The sequence below is a fragment of the Mytilus trossulus genome, chromosome 1, assembly GCF_036588685.1.
Source record: "Mytilus trossulus isolate FHL-02 chromosome 1, PNRI_Mtr1.1.1.hap1, whole genome shotgun sequence".
Classification (NCBI taxonomy): domain Eukaryota; kingdom Metazoa; phylum Mollusca; class Bivalvia; order Mytilida; family Mytilidae; genus Mytilus; species Mytilus trossulus.
Window position 1 is genome coordinate 41110607 of NC_086373.1, and position 19005 is coordinate 41129611.

At 31.3% G+C, this 19005-nt stretch overlaps 1 protein-coding gene across 8 annotated transcripts in view; it reads right to left on the bottom strand.

Annotated features, from left to right (window-relative positions):
- Positions 1–17737, bottom strand: part of LOC134724564 (E3 ubiquitin-protein ligase HUWE1-like) — a 108989-nt gene extending 91252 nt beyond the window's left edge. For 7 of the 8 annotated variants that reach the window (XM_063587717.1, XM_063587725.1, XM_063587699.1 and 4 more), the window contains exons 1-22: positions 17698–17737; positions 15965–16046; positions 14479–14577; positions 13879–13995; positions 11726–11886; positions 10959–11037; positions 10084–10146; positions 9595–9669; positions 9175–9291; positions 7023–7122; positions 6208–6308; positions 5808–5869; positions 5246–5334; positions 4653–4733; positions 4288–4373; positions 3765–3869; positions 3076–3271; positions 2591–2692; positions 1852–1932; positions 1416–1522; positions 737–914; positions 327–418 (exon numbers count right to left, since the gene is read on the bottom strand). In XM_063587717.1, coding sequence (XP_063443787.1) covers positions 327–418; positions 737–914; positions 1416–1522; positions 1852–1932; positions 2591–2692; positions 3076–3271; positions 3765–3869; positions 4288–4373; positions 4653–4733; positions 5246–5334; positions 5808–5869; positions 6208–6308; positions 7023–7122; positions 9175–9291; positions 9595–9669; positions 10084–10146; positions 10959–11037; positions 11726–11886; positions 13879–13995; positions 14479–14577; positions 15965–16009 — 2136 coding nt within the window. In that variant the 5' untranslated portion in view covers positions 16010–16046; positions 17698–17737. Of the gene's footprint in view, positions 1–326; positions 419–736; positions 915–1415; positions 1523–1851; positions 1933–2590; positions 2693–3075; positions 3272–3764; positions 3870–4287; positions 4374–4652; positions 4734–5245; positions 5335–5807; positions 5870–6207; positions 6309–7022; positions 7123–9174; positions 9292–9594; positions 9670–10083; positions 10147–10958; positions 11038–11725; positions 11887–13878; positions 13996–14478; positions 14578–15964; positions 16047–17375; positions 17594–17697 lie in introns of those variants that run through there. The other variant, XM_063587678.1, reaches the window with a different exon arrangement.
- Between the last annotated feature and the right edge of the window lie 1268 nt (positions 17738–19005).

A 19005-nucleotide genomic window follows, 5' to 3' on the forward strand; every position in this document is an offset into this window, starting at 1 on the left:
TAAAACTGTATTGCTTACATTCTATAAGTCAAATAATGGGACTTTTTTCTTATTTCTATTAGTCTACTAATAAACTGACAAAAAGAAAATCTTATATTTTTAACTTCAAACATTTTTTTTTTTTTAAATACAACACATTTATAACAATTATCCAGGGTAGGGTACAAGTAAATGTTTAGTTCACTGTTCAATAATGAAATTATCCATAAAAATTCCTAGTAAAACTATGAATTATGAATAATGAATTCAAATTTATATCAAGAACTTTTTGCAAAGTTTATACCAATTCAGCCTTGTGATTTAAGTAAGTGAGTTTAACATTTTACCTTAATTATAGCTGTAGTAGCATCTGTCCTTAATGAAGGCTGGTGTCTCATCAGTTCATCCATAGCATTACCCAAACTACTGGCTGTATCACCTAAAATACATATATATTTCAAATAAAAAAAGTTTAGGTGAAGGTTTAAATAATTCTTTTTCAAATTCATGTAATTTCAGAATACCTTTGGAAGGCCATAGAATTTTGTGTGGAGTCATGAATATATATGTACAAAACAAATTTTTGCTCGCATTAAAAGTAACTGAAGCAAAAAACATATTAAGAGATTGAAGTGACTTGTATATACGTTGTTTAATCTCCACCATATGTCTGCATTTTAATGTATGAATAACTCCTGTCTGTTTTCTAATGTTATTCTTTGTGTACCTATAAAGGAATAAAAATTTCTGTACTCACCAAAATGATCAGAACTCCTCCTCCTCCTCATAGCAGGTAGGTAGTCAGGAGATAATAAAACTTTAAACAGTCTGTCAAATGGTTTACAGTTAACAAAAGACTGCAAACCTCGAGCATTCAAACATAAAGCACTGAACACATTGGGTAGTGAAGCCAGCACCTCTCTTGTTGCTGGTACCTGGAGTAATAAACAAATCATTTTATTTGATGTAACTTAAGTTTTTCATGTCCTTTCTTAACTTAATGTTAATATTCAATGAATTTATATATCTTTCGGTTTCATAAAATTGTCTTGTTAAAAGCTTTCATCATATTGATTGATTGTTGGTTGGTTATTGTCTAGTGGGCTTTCAACTAATAAATTCATGAACTTTACATCCAGTTAATTTGTTCAATTATTTGAATTCAAGTTTAAATGTCAAAAAGGTATCAATTGAATATAAGATTGATTGCATTTTCCCCTTTGTTTAACACCTGTTGAACATTTCCTTTATTGCTGTTTTACTGACATGTGTTGCTGCTTACATGTGTGTACTTGATCTACTTTCCCATTTGGTCTGAAATATGCATACAGTAATTGCAAACGATGTTTAATTATTCACATAAAATGTTGAACACCGCATTAATAAGGTTTTTTAACATGTCTAGCTGCTCATAATCAAATCTCTATTGTACTTACATCTTTGATGAGAAGAGCATGAAGAACAACATCAGTCAGGCCACTGTCTTGTAAAGAGGAAAGAAGGGAAGGTTCTTGGAAGACATACACAGTCACAACATCAGTTGCTGTAAAATTATTTTTTATAGTTATTGACAATTGCAGGATGTTGTAGTGCAAAAATATACAATCAGGATTTTTTTTCCAACCAATATATTTTGAAAAAGATTTCTAACAATATCAGTTATCAGTGACAGACATAACAGACTAAAACATATTTTCTTTGCTTGAACTGGTTTCTAGTGTTGCTCTTAAAATAGTTATCAATTTCTTATTAAATATTCTTGCTGTAAAGTTGTAAACAAGTGAAACACCTGTATCACATGTTTTCTTAACATTAAATACTTTACAAATAACACATAATAAGTGTTGTGTGTATAAAAACATTTTTACTTACCAAGCAGAAACAGGGATGGTCCATAGTAATCAGCATTACTGATGATATGCTTTAAGGACTTAGGCAGAGAACACTCCATTACTGTCAACATACAAATAAATGTTCATGCAAAACAATTTCACTATACATCAGTCAACATTTACAATAATGTGAGAATTACCACATGAGAAAAGTTTCCTTTTTAATCACTTATTTCAGTAAACAACATTGGTTATGTGCATGCATACCATTTTTTCAATACCTCTAAATTTTTACAGTAGACTCCACTAAATTGGATATCGACTAAACAAATACATATCGACTAAACAAATATATATCAGCTAAACCAATATATATCGGCTATTGTAATATCATTTCAAAACACCATACCCTTCCCTGTATGTTTAACGTTAACCTTATCGTGAAAGGGTTACAATCTGTCAAGAAGCCAGTGTGTTAACATTGACAGGATTCAAAAGATTTATTTGTCTTAATTTTCAGATGATTATTATTTGTTCTAGGTTAAGGCTTTTAGTTACTCTTTTAAAACTAACATCTTAAGAAATTTAGCTGTCAACAAAAGACTCTTGATATTTGTGCTCCCTACTGTTTCATACTTTTGGTTTTCAAAACTTTGTGTCTTGAGCATACTTTACAAGCTATTATAGAAAGAGGCGGATATAATATATTTGAATAACAAAAAGAGAAACTGGTGTAAAAATATTATATACTGTAATAAATAGTTTACAAGTGAACTTACAGTGCCTTATGCTGTCAGAAAATGAGGGATCAGGAATGGCTTTCTTCAAGAAATTCAGCATAGACTTCAATAGAGCTGCTCTCTGGGGAAAACAGTTTATTCCTGTAAAAAAATCAAAGATGACACTTAATAGATCATGTGTTTCCCAATACCATTTTCCAATTATACATTAGAATCTACATAGCATATAACTGAAATATTCAATTTAATAATAAAAATTCTGAAATATTTTTTTGGAAATATGCCAATTTAAAAAGACGAGGGAAAATCCATTGTGGTAATAATCCTGAAAATTAAAATGACACTTTTGTGTATAGGAATCAAACTCACTGATATTTTGAATAATCAAAGTTAATGGGTCAACTAGTTTTCAATATGATTTCCATATCAAAATGTTATTGGATTGCTGACCTATTAACATCTACTCAGTACCTCATTTAATTTGTACAAGTATGCTGCTATAAATTTGTTGGTAAGGCAATTACCTGTTTTTGTTGGAGTTTGGACAACAATAGCATGTGAAGTTTCTGCCGATGTTGAAGGCTCCACTGGATCAACAGATGATTCTGTTGTTGTTGAGCTCTCTGTTTCCATAGCACTTCCAGGAGATCCTATTAGTTCATCAGCATGTCCAACTTTTATTTCAAATGGTTGTTCTGTTCTACATATCTCAACTTCATTCTATAAAATTCACAAAACATGTACACTGTAAAGAGGATTACCAATCCAAGCTGTAACTAATATATCTGATCAATTTTGATCGGAACCCAACTTGAGAACAGTCTGTTGAGGGCTGTTCTCAAATAAATCTTGATTTTGGAGATGTGGGCAAGAAGGAGGTGCTTAATTCAAACGATTGTGGTTGGTTGCAATTTTCTTGAAATTTTAAAAGAGTTGCAAGTAAACAGAAATTATACGGATGGTTGGGGTCAATAAAAAGGTTCCCATATACCCTCTTAACTAAAATTAAATGTTGAAAAACATCTTGAACACAGAGCTTAAGATTAATGATAGGCTCCCTAAATTCATTCACAAATGGTCCAGACCCTGGTGAATTTTGTGGTTGTAATCTGAAAATGCATATTTTCCAATTGTACATGAAAATTTTAAAACCTTCAAAATGACTATAAAATAAATTCTAATCCACAACAATATTATTTCGTATGATCATTACCTCTAATCTGTTAATAAAGATAGACAACCCTCCTTGTGACTGGAAAGCTGCCATGTCCAAATTTGTGATCAAATCCACAACCCTTACTGCTCTTGTCACAAACTGCTAAAATGAGAAATAAAATATGTATAACTTTAGATTCCACATAATTAAATTATCACAGATAATTGAAAATCTTGATGCTTTTTGAAGTAAAAATTTCCAAAAGTCTTTTGTTTGGATGTACAAGTACCTGGTCACGGCAAAGTTATATGTATTTCTATTTGTATCTATCTGATGAGTTCAGCCTTTTTCAACTGATTTTTATAGTTCATTCTTATGTTGTATTGTTGCATCACTGTCAAAGGTTATGTGGAAGGTTGGGATACCTGGTACTTGATTTTATGTAAAGAATGTCTGCAAGATTCTGCCCTAGCATAATGGACTGAAATCCCATTAGTCTCATTTTGTGGGATATGATTTTTTTTTTAACTTACAATTCTTTTTTATTTCCCATAATGCATTAAAAATATGATTAACTTACTGTTATATGTTCTTGACCATCTCCATACCAATTTATTACTTTTAACAAACATTCCATCATCCCACAGGATACTAAAGCTTCTACACCTGAAAAGTAAAGGTTGTAAAATACATGTATGATTAAAATAGAAGTGGTACAAGTAAAAGATATTTTTCCTTTTCAAATTTTTGATACTCATGTCAGGAGTTGATCTCCCAAAATGTAAAGCAACTGGTTCATAATAGCTATAATGCATTTACTTTTGTCCTTATCTGTGAATATATGGACGACTGTGACCAATTTCAAGATTTCAGCATCAGTTTTTTTTTTCCTTTGTGTCCAAACTTTCATTTAAAACTAAAAGGTAAATCAGTTCATTTACTTACCATTTTCATAACTTGCTAAATGATACAGGAAAGAAAATAAGGCAGTGGCATACTGTTGAGGAAAAGGCTTCAAATCTTTCTCTAAAATATGAAGAGAAAAAAAAAATATTGTCAATATAGTGTTCGACAATCATACGAAAATTATTATTCTTTTTCAATTCATTTAATACAATTTTGACCTGATGGTTTGATTTATGGCAAATATTTTACATGAACTTTGTTTTTCTTACAATTTAAGATGTAGTGTTCTGTACCTGATGTGTTAAGTTGCTACTATTGATATAGGGTGTGTAAAATATCAAACATTGCACTATTCCCAAATAGACAATCATGGGCAAAAAAACTAACTATTTGTTCACAGCTAAACAATGCAACCAGATTTTCTTATGTCTCTTCTACTAGTGGCTGATGTAAATATGTAATTGCTTACCCTAATATGTTCAAATGGAACACTCTTATTGTAACAAAGTTTAAGTTAAGTAAACAAGCCTTGCTGTTGTTGCTGAATATATGTCAACATCCCTTTCTATAAATAAACTAAAGCATTGGAAACTAATTCAACATGTGGATCCTCTAATATTATTTTAACTTACCTGTCATATGTTGTATACAAGATCTAACTAGAACTGGTAAGAAGCCATGGTAAGAAGATGCACCAGTCACATCAATGATATTAGTTAATCTAAAATGAAAAAGCGTATGTATAATTTATGAATACCTTCAAAAGCTGATAATCTATCATTTCAAAAATTTAACATAATACTTATTGATTCATCAAAATAATTGTCAAGACTTTTTGGTTCTGCAATTTTTTGCAATGTGAACTAATGCTATGTTTGTTTACAGACAATATGTAGTCCATGTATAACAATGTCTCAAATTTGTTGAATGAGCCTAATGCTCACTTTTACAGTGACACCATACCCAGTAATGAACTTTTTACCCTTTATTTTGGTGGTATTAAATATGCTCTTTTCTTGTAGGAACAATAAATTTTCATTTTACACTATGGCATTATTATTTATACCTTTTATGCTCATCTTAACTTCTGATGTAAACATATGACGTACAACTATCAAGTTTTGCTGCTCATATGTATAAGTAAAAACTTTATACACTACAGTTACAATGTAATACTCATTTTAAAAGACTTACTTTGGGTTTCTTTCTATGTGAATAATAGATGTAAGAGTTCTCAAAGATGCTGCTTTAATGTCCTGCAATATAAAAAAAAAGCATGTTAGGTCTGCTCAATGACATCAAATTAAAGCCAGATTTCCTCCTAAAACCATGTGTGCTTGAAGATTTTAAAACTGCTTGTTTGGGTGCTAAAATGAAACAAGCAAACCATCCTGGAACTTTCATAAGAAGTATTTACTTTCTTAGGAGTCATTTAACCCTACTAAAACATCTGAATATTTACAACCCCCTCACCATACTGCACTATTTTCCTAGGTACAATTTGAGGATCCTAATCCTACTGCACAATTTTCCTAGGTTTTATGTTTCTTTCAAATTTTCATTTCAAATAAAGATATCATATACTAATACTTACAACTAAATTTGAATCATTAACTTCCACTATATCTACCAGCTCTTCGACTAATCCTGGATACAGCATGGAGTTCATATTTTCTTGTACAGCATTGGAATATACTGTAATAAGTATAAAATACATAACAAGTGAAACTGTGAGCTACTGCTCACTGATGATACCCCCGCCGCAAGTGGATAATATTAATAGTGTAAAAATATGCAAGTGTTCGGTAAACAGGAAGTTGTCGAGTGATGAATCTGAAAAAGCATCACACAGTATAGCTGACTTATATAAATCCTGAAACCAAATTTCAGAAATCCTTGTATTGTAGTTCCTGAGAAAAATGTGACGAAAATTTTCAACTTGGCTATCATGTGTAAAATCATACAAGTGTTCGGTAAACAGGAAGTTGTCAAGTGATCAATCTGAAAACGCATCACACGGTATAGCTGACTTAGATAAACCCTGAAACCAAATTTCAGAAATCCTTGTATTGTAGTGACTGTGAAAAATGTGACGAAATATATTCATGGGACGGACGGACTGACGGACGTCACTGACAGATAGAGGTAAAACAGTATAGCCCCCCTTTTTTAAAGCGGGGGTATAAATATGATAAATTCATCAAATGTAAATATCATATTGTAAAAATCAATAGTATAAATTCAATGCATGGTGGTGAAAAATAAAAAAGCTTTCTAATCACCCTTCCCTCCATTTATTTCTGGAACAGTTCTTATTCATATATCTGTTGACAAATATCTTTTTTGCTTTAAAGCTATGGTGATTTTATTGAACACATGAAAATTCATTTATAAATTTGTTGTACATACCCAAAATCGCTAATGCCTGAAGTCTGGCCTGAACACACTGCAATCTTGCTTCATATTTGGAGAACAAACAAGCAAGTCTGATATGAGTATACAACAAAGTCTGAAAATAAAAAGCATTAGTTACTTATGGTGACTTGAATAACTCCGGTATCACTCAGATTACAATTCTACCTTGACAGGTAAGTTTGTATTTAGCCTATAAAATACTTATTTAGCCTTGAGAATAGAAAGGTCAGTTTATCCCATTCATACATTAGTAGTTGATAAATTTGGCTTCATGCCATTTACCTTGTCCAAAATTAAGGTCACTTGATTGTTATTGTGATATTGTTAAAGTACAAAAGAACCCTGTATTCTGACCATTACTTAAAACTTTGTGCATCTTGATTTAATTGTTAAAAATCTGTTAATGTTGAATTTTAGGGGTTATTTAAGGCCTTTAAATTGCATATTTCTTTACATGGACGGTAGGTTTTTTTTCAGATTTAAAAAAAAACTATCTGCTTGACTTATAGAAATAGCCTATGCTTGCAGGTTATCTATTACACTGTCTTGTTTTTCTGACAAATTATTATTTAGTTGCAAAATATTTAAAATGAGACCTGAAATTTTTTCAATCTAAAAATGTGCATTGAACAATGTTGAAGGTTAAAATAATCATAATATAAACTAGAATGAAGAAAACATCTTGATCCCCAAAAAACATCATCAACCAGGATATAAAACTCCAAATATTAATTTATCATTTTTTATTATACTTATATCAGTTGAAATTTCAAGCCACTGTTTTTCATGTTAACAATGTAGGTCATGTCCCAACAGAAAATCAATAAATATGACATTACAATGTACTCTTAGCACAAACACATAGGGTCACTGTGAAATATACAACTAGGGCAACACACTATCAGTTATATCAAACCAGTTTGACTAGATGTTTAGTTTAAAACCAGTTTGACTAGATGAGTCTTGGAATAACAATGATGTGTCCCATATATTGATAATGTAAATGACATGAGGACCTGCATGGGTCTTTTTAATATCTGTATTCTTTAAATTTTTATGGCATTTTCCTTTTAACATGTTTATTGGCCTTAAAAATAACTCTCATTCTGTAAAATGTTCAGGAAAATGATTTTACTATATAGTCTTTCTGTTACAAGATTATTTATCAATTATGTACATTGATCATTATATTATCAGTTTTGCATTACAGTAACTAAAGTAACTTTTTCAAGTATTCTTTATACTTTTGCACCACAGTATTCTCTATATTTTATTTTGTTGTTCATTTTCTCTTTTCTCTATTTTTTTGTTGCTATTACATGTATTCTCTATTCTGTAAACCCCATTCTGACCCTCATAGGTAAACTTCTTTTGTATGAATGGGATAAACTGACCTTTCAATTCTCAAGGCTAAATAAATATTTCATAGGCTAAATACAAACTTACCTGTCAAGGTAGAAATGTAATCTGAGTGATACCGGTGTTTTTCAAGTCACCATAATGCATCATTTTTTACAAATTTTAAATTTTAACTGGAACAAAATTCTAACTTCAAACTTGGAACTGTTACTAGTCATGATAAAACTATGTCCTAATTATCAAATCAATATTTTCAAGAATGACGAGAAAAAGTTCAGAAAACTTATTATTTTAGGACCATAACTCTGCACAACAGCATCAGACCGGCACAAAACTCAAACCTGATCTGTAACTTGTCTTGATAAAACAATACTCCAAATATCAAATAAATATCTTTTCAAGTAGTCTGACTAAATATCAATGTTACAGCACTTCTATAAAACCATGCCAAACAAATCATTGATTAACATGCTTTCTATATTTGTTTGGATGTTTGATAACTATTTACTGCAATTTGTTTGGACAATAAACATTAAATTCATTTCATGTCAATTCTTACTGTCCAATCAAATCCCAGTATATATGAAAACTGACATAAAATCTGCCTACCAATTGTTTGCAAACAACCAAGCAAACATAGCAAGCAAGTTGATAAATATAAAAAAGAAGATGTGGTATGATTGCCAATGAGACAACTATCCACTAAAGACCAAAATGACACAGACATTAACAATGCAATGTTTTGCATGCTTTTTAAAAGAACTGTAAATGAATATAATTTTCTTACCTGCTTATTTTCTGGAATTTTAAAAGATGACATGATGTCTTCCATTATTTCTGAAGGCATCTTCTTTGATTTGTCCAAATTTTCCATGTGAATAGAAGTTATAACACTGGCTTGATTCTGTAAAGTAAAGAATTCATTTTTATCTAAAAACTCTATCAATGAAAGCAGTCAATAAAGAAGTTATGCTTGATAATGGCTTCAATGGAAATTAGAACACAGCAGAATAAACTTAATATTCAATTTTAACAAATTAATTGAGGTGATCTACACAGTACATGTAGATAAAGCTTTGCTTTCGCCTTATGTTTCATGTTTAATGATTTTTTTGTTATTATTCTGAGAACTAAATCATCCATCTGTACTTCAGAGATGATGCAGTTTCTTAAAAGCCTATAAACTTATAATTGAGCTGTATAATACCTTTTTCCCAGCTTTATCTTCCTTGTTTTCCATGTAAAACTCAAAGTGAAGTGTGGTTGCACTAGATGGAAACTCCTACAATAATAAAGAAGACAAAAAGATTAAAAACTTTCTCAATAATCTTAACAGAAGTAGAAATATACCTTGTGATAGGGACTCCCATAAAATACAGGAAATAATTTCCAATAATAATAAAGTTCTTCATTGGATATATTTTTTACTTAACTCACTTTGATAATTTACAGAAAATTGTGTATGACATTTTCTAATATATACAAACAACATAGGCAACTTGAATCTCAACATTTTAGCACTAAACTGCATTGTCAAAATGTGAAACCGGTAGAATAATTCTTAAATTTCCATCATACACTAACACCATTATATTTACTCTAGCACTGACTACAACTTATGCTGCTATAACTTCAACCAGACATTAGAAATATTCCATGCAAACTTTGGGTATTCAACTTTTCTTCAAATACTAACCGATACTTGGCTATTTTTGCAACACTCTGCCAAACCAAAACCATTTTCCTTTCCACCCCAACTCTGAAAATAAAAATTTAATGTCATATATTTTTAACCAGAAGATCCAAACCCTTTCATTAAAATATATATAAATATTTAGGGAATGCTCAGGTTTACCAGAAGAAATTGTCTAGCTACAATACCAGGATAGAAATTACAACATACTTCTACCCAACGATGCCAATCACTACATTAATATAGCATTGTAAACAATCACATATGTCACATTATAGACACAGATGAAGATACACAATGCATGAAAAGGAAATAATTTTCCCTAATTTCTCCTACTTTAAAGTAAATGAGCATAAATTGAAAATATCTGTGCTAAGGGCAGTTCAAGATATAATAATATGGAGTTTAGAAGATCTTTTCATACTCCCATCACATGGTGAAGGGGGCATTCGATGTTATCCTTGAACGTCTTTCCATATGTCCAAGCTTGAGCAGCACCTTCCATGTCCTCAGACACATTTCTGTTTTATTTCAATTTATTAATTCCTATAATTGTTTTTCTTAAATATCAACCTTCTAACAAATTTAAAATAGTTCTAATGAAATAACAAATTTTGAATAACTTACTTGCAGTACTAAACTGCCATTGGTTTGTAATGTGTAAAACTTACAGTTTTGAAAAATTCAGAACCCACAATCAATTTCATTCATAAATATATTAAAGTATTTTTAAGAGTAGATTTGCAATCTGTCACTGTTCATTATTCATAAACAATGAAAATAGATCTTGGGAAAAACAAGACATATCATGTAAACTTTTTATTTCAATTCAATATACGGTATAGCAATAATGTATGCACAATTAATGTAGATCTTACCTCAGCTAAATGAGTCAATCTGATAATTAAGGCCTGTTTTTTGTCGTTTGCTAACCTTGTGATGAAATTGGAGCGCTTGCTGAAATAGATATTAATGACACTGATGAGCATTTTTTTTTAATATTTCCTGGCCAGTTCTTTACAATGAAACTTTTAAGAATAAAATCAAAAGTCTAAACATTTTTTTTTTACTTAATAAACATTTTAACCAACTAAAACATGCCCCACCTTTTCAAACTGCACATGGGCTTTGTAATTTTATACCTATAAATTTTGATCTTCAGATATTGATCAAATTTAGTTTACATAAACTATAATTCACATTTGTGAACAGAAATCATGCAGGTTGATATGCTGTTTGTGGTGTATTTAATATTCAATTAGTCTAAATTATGGTATATTTTAATTTTCATTCTTGCAAAATTAAAATAATTAAAAATAACATTAATGCCAAAGTATTTAAGTATAAAGTAAATGGAATACAAAACAGGTCAGATAATTGTAGGTAAAAAATAAACTTCAATCTTGGTAATGGACTTAAAATATACCAAAAAAATTCATATGAAGGGGAAGTAACTTTGTAGATTTTTAAATATTAATAAAACGGCACACCTGAAAATCATGATGTACAGCCCAAAATGGAAAAGTTCTGTCATTTTAAGTATAGCTTTATACATTTTTGTACTGATGACGATTAGTCATAACATAAGTTCTACAGTAATCATTTAACCATCGCAGCCACTGCCACTCAAAAATTCTGTTCTTACCTGAATACATATAGGAGATTTAAGACTGCCAAAACTACAGTCATATCACATGACGTCAGCAAAGTTGTTAAATGCTCCATTGAGTTGTACAAATGACGAGAAAAGCTGTGTTCTATCAGTAAGGAAGTGAAGTGCAAAACATGTAGCAGCAAACTCTTCATCTACAAAAGGAAAGGAAGAAATTAACCTTGAAAATTACTCCAGTTTCTTTGATGTACTTATTATTTCCTAGCATTCAATGAGATGAATTTTTTCTCATTTACTGTATAGCTACAATACCAGGGTAAAAGCTACAACAAACTTCTACCCAACGATGCCAATCACTACATTAATATAGCATTGTAAACAATCACATATGTCACTGGACGACACAGATGAAGATACACAATGCATGCAAGAGGAGAATATACATACGACTATTGTGTGCTAAATCAACAAAGTTTATAGACTATACCTACAATGTGGGGAAAATTTATTTGTGCTAACTAAGAAATGGGTGACATAATTTACATGAATGAAACATTTTATTTCTATTTTGAATATTTTGGTTTCATTTCAGTTAGTTGGTACCAATTTTGTTGGATAAGGGGGAAATGGTAATTTATTAGAATGAGTAGCTTTACAAAAGTCTCCATACACACCTACAGAACATTGGTACTTTTTTAACTTGTAAATTTGTGGTCCAACAGCACCCCTCAAAATCCACGAAAGTTTGTATTGAAAGATATATTGAATCTATACCTACATATTTAGTTAATCTTTAAATGACATATAATTAAACTAATCAACAGAAAATCAAAATTGTAATATCCATTCTACAATGTGATGAACAAATTCTATGAAGAGGATTTTGAAGTGATATATCCTTATAAATACTTTTTTTTTTTGCAATATTGTAGCCATCATTGTCAACAGACTTAAGACATGAATGCATAGTCAATTATCACATATTTTCTTCGCCAGATACTGGGCATTGCCAAACAAGTTTGGTTTCTAGCTAATAACAAAAATATTTGTGCTTACTGAATTTGAGAAAACAATGTGACCTTCAAGTTATTAAACACCGTTCACTTTGAATGAATCTGTCTAGCTACAATACCAGGGTAAAAGCTACAACAAACTTCTACCCAACGATGCCAATCACTACATTAATATAGCATTGTAAACAATCACATATGTCACTGGACGACACAGATGAAGATACACAATGCATAATATAAACTGAATTAAATGATAAAACGCTGATAGATGTTCAAGTTTCTATGACTGTCAGTCAAACTATTATTAGTTGAGAGTGACACAAATGAGTGATATCATACATATTCTTCTAAAGTAGAACTGTGCAGGATTTTTTTCCAAATTGAATGTTGAACCTTAACAACACAATTTTGATTAGGTTTCTGAGTGAGTAAAACTGTTTTAACCTCAACACATTATGTGCCTTTTACTATGTGAATGTTATCTTGACCAAGTGATTTTCGTTTTTGATTTTGTATGTACTTCTATTGCATTGGAGCTCTCAATTATTGATGATGTAATATGTGTTACTATTCAACATTTTTGGTACCACCCCCTTTATCCTTTTATATAAATATTCAAGCATCAAAATGTATATTTCTAAATCTTTTTTTTTCATTGTTTTATCTTATCCTGCCAGAATAATAAAGGTTAAAGGTAAACTCTGTTCATATATATGATTACTTGTTTGTATCTACAAAAGTCTTGTTGTTCAATATTTGTTTCATTATAAGTAGTATAAACTTCATAATGATTTTCAGTTGTTTAAGCATCAGTAATCTGTTCTTTAATTTATAACAGCCGATATCATTGAGTATGTAGGCAAAGGTAATATCTTTGGTTAGCTTGCTTGCTAATAATTGTAGCGAATAATTCCTGCACCCGGGTGCATCCTTCAGCTAGCCCATAAACAAATATATACTAGTTCATTGCTTGCTAGCTGCACCATTAAATCATTATTAGGTTAGGTTAACTACCCTCCTTTTAGAGTAAGACTAGCCCAACAGATAACCAACCAATCTGTCTGTTGGACTAGGCTACTTGGAAAGGAGGGTAGTATACCTGACCTAATAACGACTTCACTTTTAAGCTATCAAGCAAGCTAACAAAAAATACAATGCATCTCAAACACTTACATCTTCTTTCCCAGACTGGTCGCAGGATAAAGTCCATTTTCCCTCTTCTTTCTTACAAGTCTTTTCCAAAACTTCATCAAATCTGTCCAATACGTCTGACCAATGGTACAATTCACACTGAAAGTAACAGATCTCATAAATCAATAAAAATTTCAATTACATAATAAAATTGAGAATGGAAATGGGGAATGTGTCAAAGAGACAACAACCCTACCATAGAAAAAACAACAGCAGAAGGTCACCAACAGGTCTTCAATGTAGCGAGAAATTCCTGCACCCAGGTGCGTCCTTCAGCTAGCCCCGAAACAAATATATACTAGTTCAGTGATAATGAAAGCCATACTAAAAACTCTGTTTTATAATCTGTATTTAAGCATCCTGGTACACAAAAAAATATCTTATTCTTTTGTGTCTTGAGTACATGTACAATATTAAATGTCAATGTTCCATTTCTACTCTGACATCATGAACAACTGAAAGAAAATTGTTGTGGTAGTGTAACACCATAACAAATTAATTAACTATTTATTTTTTTCATATTAAAGAATCCTTACAACTTTATCAAATATGAAATAAATCTATTGACACTGTTGCAAGTACCTTTCCAAATGTCCATGTTTTCAACTGCAACAATTCACTTTTGAGATTTTCTTCTGTAGCTACTTTGAGCTTTTCTATAAGTGCTCTGCAATCAACAGGCTAAAAAATACAATATTTAGTTATAAACGAAATGACTTAAAATGAAGGTAAAGCATCAAATTCTTACAACACAAGAAGAGTGTGAATCATGACAAACTTATGTTATTAAATGGTCTTGCAATTCAAATATTTCAAAACATGACACTTTTAATTGTTTTTTTAGAACCAACCCATTTGCCATCAAGAAAGATATTTTCACATTATGTTTGCTAAAATACAGGAACTATTTAGCCTCGATTTAAAGGTTTTTGAACCCTGCGCTCTGATTTTAGTTTTTGGATCGTCAACATTCACAATATCTCTTATTTATTTACTGTGCCAGAGAAGATGAGATCATCACCATTTATGATGGAATTTGTGTTGATCAGTCTTAAGTTTTCTATGTTGTGTTTTGTATACTGTTATGGCATTGTTAGTTTTTTTAACTTGAAACATGTTTAAGGTTCATCATAACCTTTTGGCTAAAATGGACGTATTTACACCCCAAATTTTACTCTGAGTACAGCCTAACCAATGCACCTGCAGCAGTTTTAAGGGATGGCAGGAACTAGATATATAAATTTTAAATGCATTTTATGTTTCAGAAAATTATAAACTTTTCTAGATTTTGCTATCCATTTTTTTTCGTTCCTGCAGAAGGTGCAAAAATTAACTAAGTAGTGAAAACGATTGAGAAGCTCCCCTCGTATAATCAATGTTGTGAGTAGTATTGATTTAAATGGACAATAGATGGACAATAAGACACCTGTAAACAATAGGTGATTTAACAGGTTTAAACTGTGTAACTGAGTGGACCGTATCAAATGAAACTCGGGTGTTTGTTTATTTTGCTATCTTCTGCAGACTGGAAAAAAATGCACATCAAAATGCAGGTAAGTTTTTAATTTTTTGAAACGTAGACTTCATATAACTTTTATATATCTAGTTCCTGCCATGCCTTAAAACTTTCCTGGATGTACCAGTTTTTCTGTACTCATAGTAATTTTTGAGGTGTAAACACGGCCATATTTTTCAATTCCTTATGATGAACCTTAACCCTGTCCCAAGTCAGGAGCCTGTAATTCAGTGGTTGTTGTTTGTTTATTAAAGTGTTTTATATTTGTTTCTCATTCATTTTTTTTTATATAATTGGCTTTGCTCATTGTAGAAGGCCTTACGGCGACATATTGTTGTTAATTTCTGTCATTTTGGTCTCTTGTGGAGAGTTGTCTCATTGGCAATCATACCACATCTTTTTTTTATATAATGAAAATATCCCCATTATCTTTCAACTATCTCAAGAAATGCAATCATTCTAGTAAGATGATGCCACACATTCTTTAAAGAAAATTGTGAACATTTAAAAAGAAGATTTAAAAAGGATCTTGTAATATCATTTTGTTCTTACCACTTCTGTTGTTGACTTTTTCAACTTCGCTCTGTCAATCTTCATAGTGAAGTTCTGTAACTATTCTAACAAATACAAGTTCCTAAAAAAATATATATACATGCTAAATTAAGGCATGTCTTCAGTTCTGTTTGTAATTAGTATCTGTTAATCGTCATGTCAGGGACTGATCATAAGACTGGCAACTGTAGCCCACATATATAGTCCTATACAAGAAAAGCAGAAATCTAAGTAGCACACACCAAATCTTAGGACTTTGAACTAGTTGTCAGTAACTGAGAGTACTCTCAGATCTGTACTTAGTATCTTTTTATGTTGTTGTTATACACAAGTACCCGGCCACGTCCACTTTATCTGAGTCCATCTGATGGATTAAGCCTTTCCTACTAATTTTAATAGTTGGTTCTTGTGTAGTACTGTTACACCATCCACTCCAGGTTAAGGGAAGGGTTGGAATCCCACCAACATATTTACCCAGTCATATTCTTAATATGGTGTGTGCCTGTCCCAATTCAGGAGCCTGTAATTTAGTGGTTGTTCATTGCTGTGTTGTGTGTTTGTCTTTCCTTATTAGACTGTTAGTTTTCTCATTTGAATAATTTCACTGGTACATTTGTCATTTCTTGGTTTTGTATAGCAGACTTTACTGTATTGTCTTTGCTCATTGTTGAAGGCTGTAGTGACTTATAAACGTTAATTTCTGTGTCATTCTGGTCTCTTGAGAATTGTTTTATTGGCAATCATACCTATCTTCTTTTGTATGTATACAGTAACAGTTGGGTAAAATATTTCCAATGCTCCTTCTCAGAGGGGGGATAGGATCTTTATCGGGACTCGGCGGTTGCTGTTTTTAAGCTTAGGATTTCGGGATTGACCCTTTCAGCATCTGGGGAATTCTTTTTTCGAATTTCAGGACATCCATATCTAACGTTTTTAAGCCCTTGATTTTGGGATCAGGACACCTCCTACCCCCTCTCCTCTCAAGTAACAATTGTATTCTATTGATTGCTATGGACAATTAGATGTGTACTCAACAGCAGTCAGCAGATGAATATAAAGAGTTACCAAGTGGATAGTATCAAATAAAACTCATGTGTCATGGCCTTCATTACCGTTCATACTAAACTGCATACATTTATCAACTCACCAAAAATAAGGAAATTGAGAAATTCAGTGCTTTAGGTTACAAATAATATAATATTGCAGCATATACATGTAGCATAGAATTGGTTTAAAACCATATATAAAACCTAAAGTACATACATTTAAATATTAGAGTTTTTAGAGTTGCTTTCACTGACAGTGGAGTAATGCTTAGCTTTGTCTGTTTTACTTTTGCTTTCATATTCAACTGTTAAAAACGGAATTTCTATATGAATCATTTCTATTTAAATTTATGAACACGTGCTACCTCCGTTCTCGAACATTCTATCATTTAGGGGGTTATGTAGAGTGAATCTGAAGCACTGACTCCCTAGAACCTCGAGGAACAATATTCATGGATTATCAAGCCTTGTAATCTGCGTCCGTCTTCTCTAAATAAAAAATTCGAAATACGATAGAAAATGGCGGAAAATGATGATGATGCATAATTATCTTAAATAAACATTTTGAAAGGGAATATAATATATGTTTTGGGGAAAGTGGAATACCAAGTACTGATTACAGTCAAATGCAACCTTTAAAGAATCACCATTAATGAATAAAACTGAATAAATTTACAAAATGCAGACCTCCAGACGGCAGCCATGTTGAAATTAGCATGCCCGGATGCTATATAGCCTCGATATCAAATATTGTCCCAGATGTTCCAAAGCGAAAGTAGCAGATAAGAAATTGAGATGAAAGTAAATAATCATTATAATGTGCAATCAGAGATATAAAGCTATAGTGTACAAGTGTAACCCCGTTTTTAAATAACCAACAGATCATTTATTTTAACATTACAATTCTCAATTTTTTGATTTTCAAGAATAAATGCAAATTATTGAATGCAGGTTTTTTAAATTTTATTCTGAAATAGTGAATAAAATGTGTAAACTGGATATATGTGGGAACAATGGCAATCTGTAAATAATTACCTGTATTTTTCTATAAATCACAGGTAATCAATTGTTATATAGTAAGGCACAGAATCTGCTTTCATCCCCATATTCTAGGGGGTCTCATTTGGGGGTTACGATCCCAAATCCTGCTAACAGTTTTGTAAGATTCCTGTATCCCGCTTACACTATATATGTTAGCAATTCTCATTTATTTGTCATTTCCCGGGTCCCGCAAGACCTCATTTCCCGTTTTATTTTAATAATAATATGCATCAGCTATTTTCCACTGGACATTTAGCAGGCAACAATAAATAAATCTTTATATTTTTTTAGGAACAAATGCTACAATGTAGAAACATGAGAATTTTTCTTCCAAAATAAATATTAAATTATCCAGATTACGCAGGGTTCTCAAATAGACAAGTCCATGTCGTCCATGAGTCCATGCCTCATCTACATCTACATCTACATCTACATGGGTAATCCGTAAAGAGTCAGTTGACTCATCACACGAATGTATTAAAATTAAAGTTGTGTCATCCAAAATGTGCTCTTTTAAAATCATACTAGAACACACCCGCGAAATCGCGGGCATTCAGATCGTATTTTTTAAACCCTCCTCCTTTATTTCCAAAATTCCCATTTTTTGTTTTCTATTAATTTTAATATGACCATACATTTAGTGTACATGTATTATGAACATTGCAGTCAGGAGCCTGTAATTCAGTGGTTCAGTGATATTTGTTTTTCGTTCATTTTTTGTACATAAATAAGGCTGTTAGTCTTCTCATTTGAATTGTTTGACATTGTCATTTCGGGGACTTTTATATAAGACTATGCAGTATTGGCTTTTGCTTATTGTTGAAGGCCGTAAGGTTAACTTTAAATGTAAATTTTGGTCATTTTGGTCTCTTGAGGAGAGCTGTCTCATTGGCATTCATACCACATCTTTTTTTTTTGGTAAAATATTTAGTGACATGAGAATTTCAGAAAAGG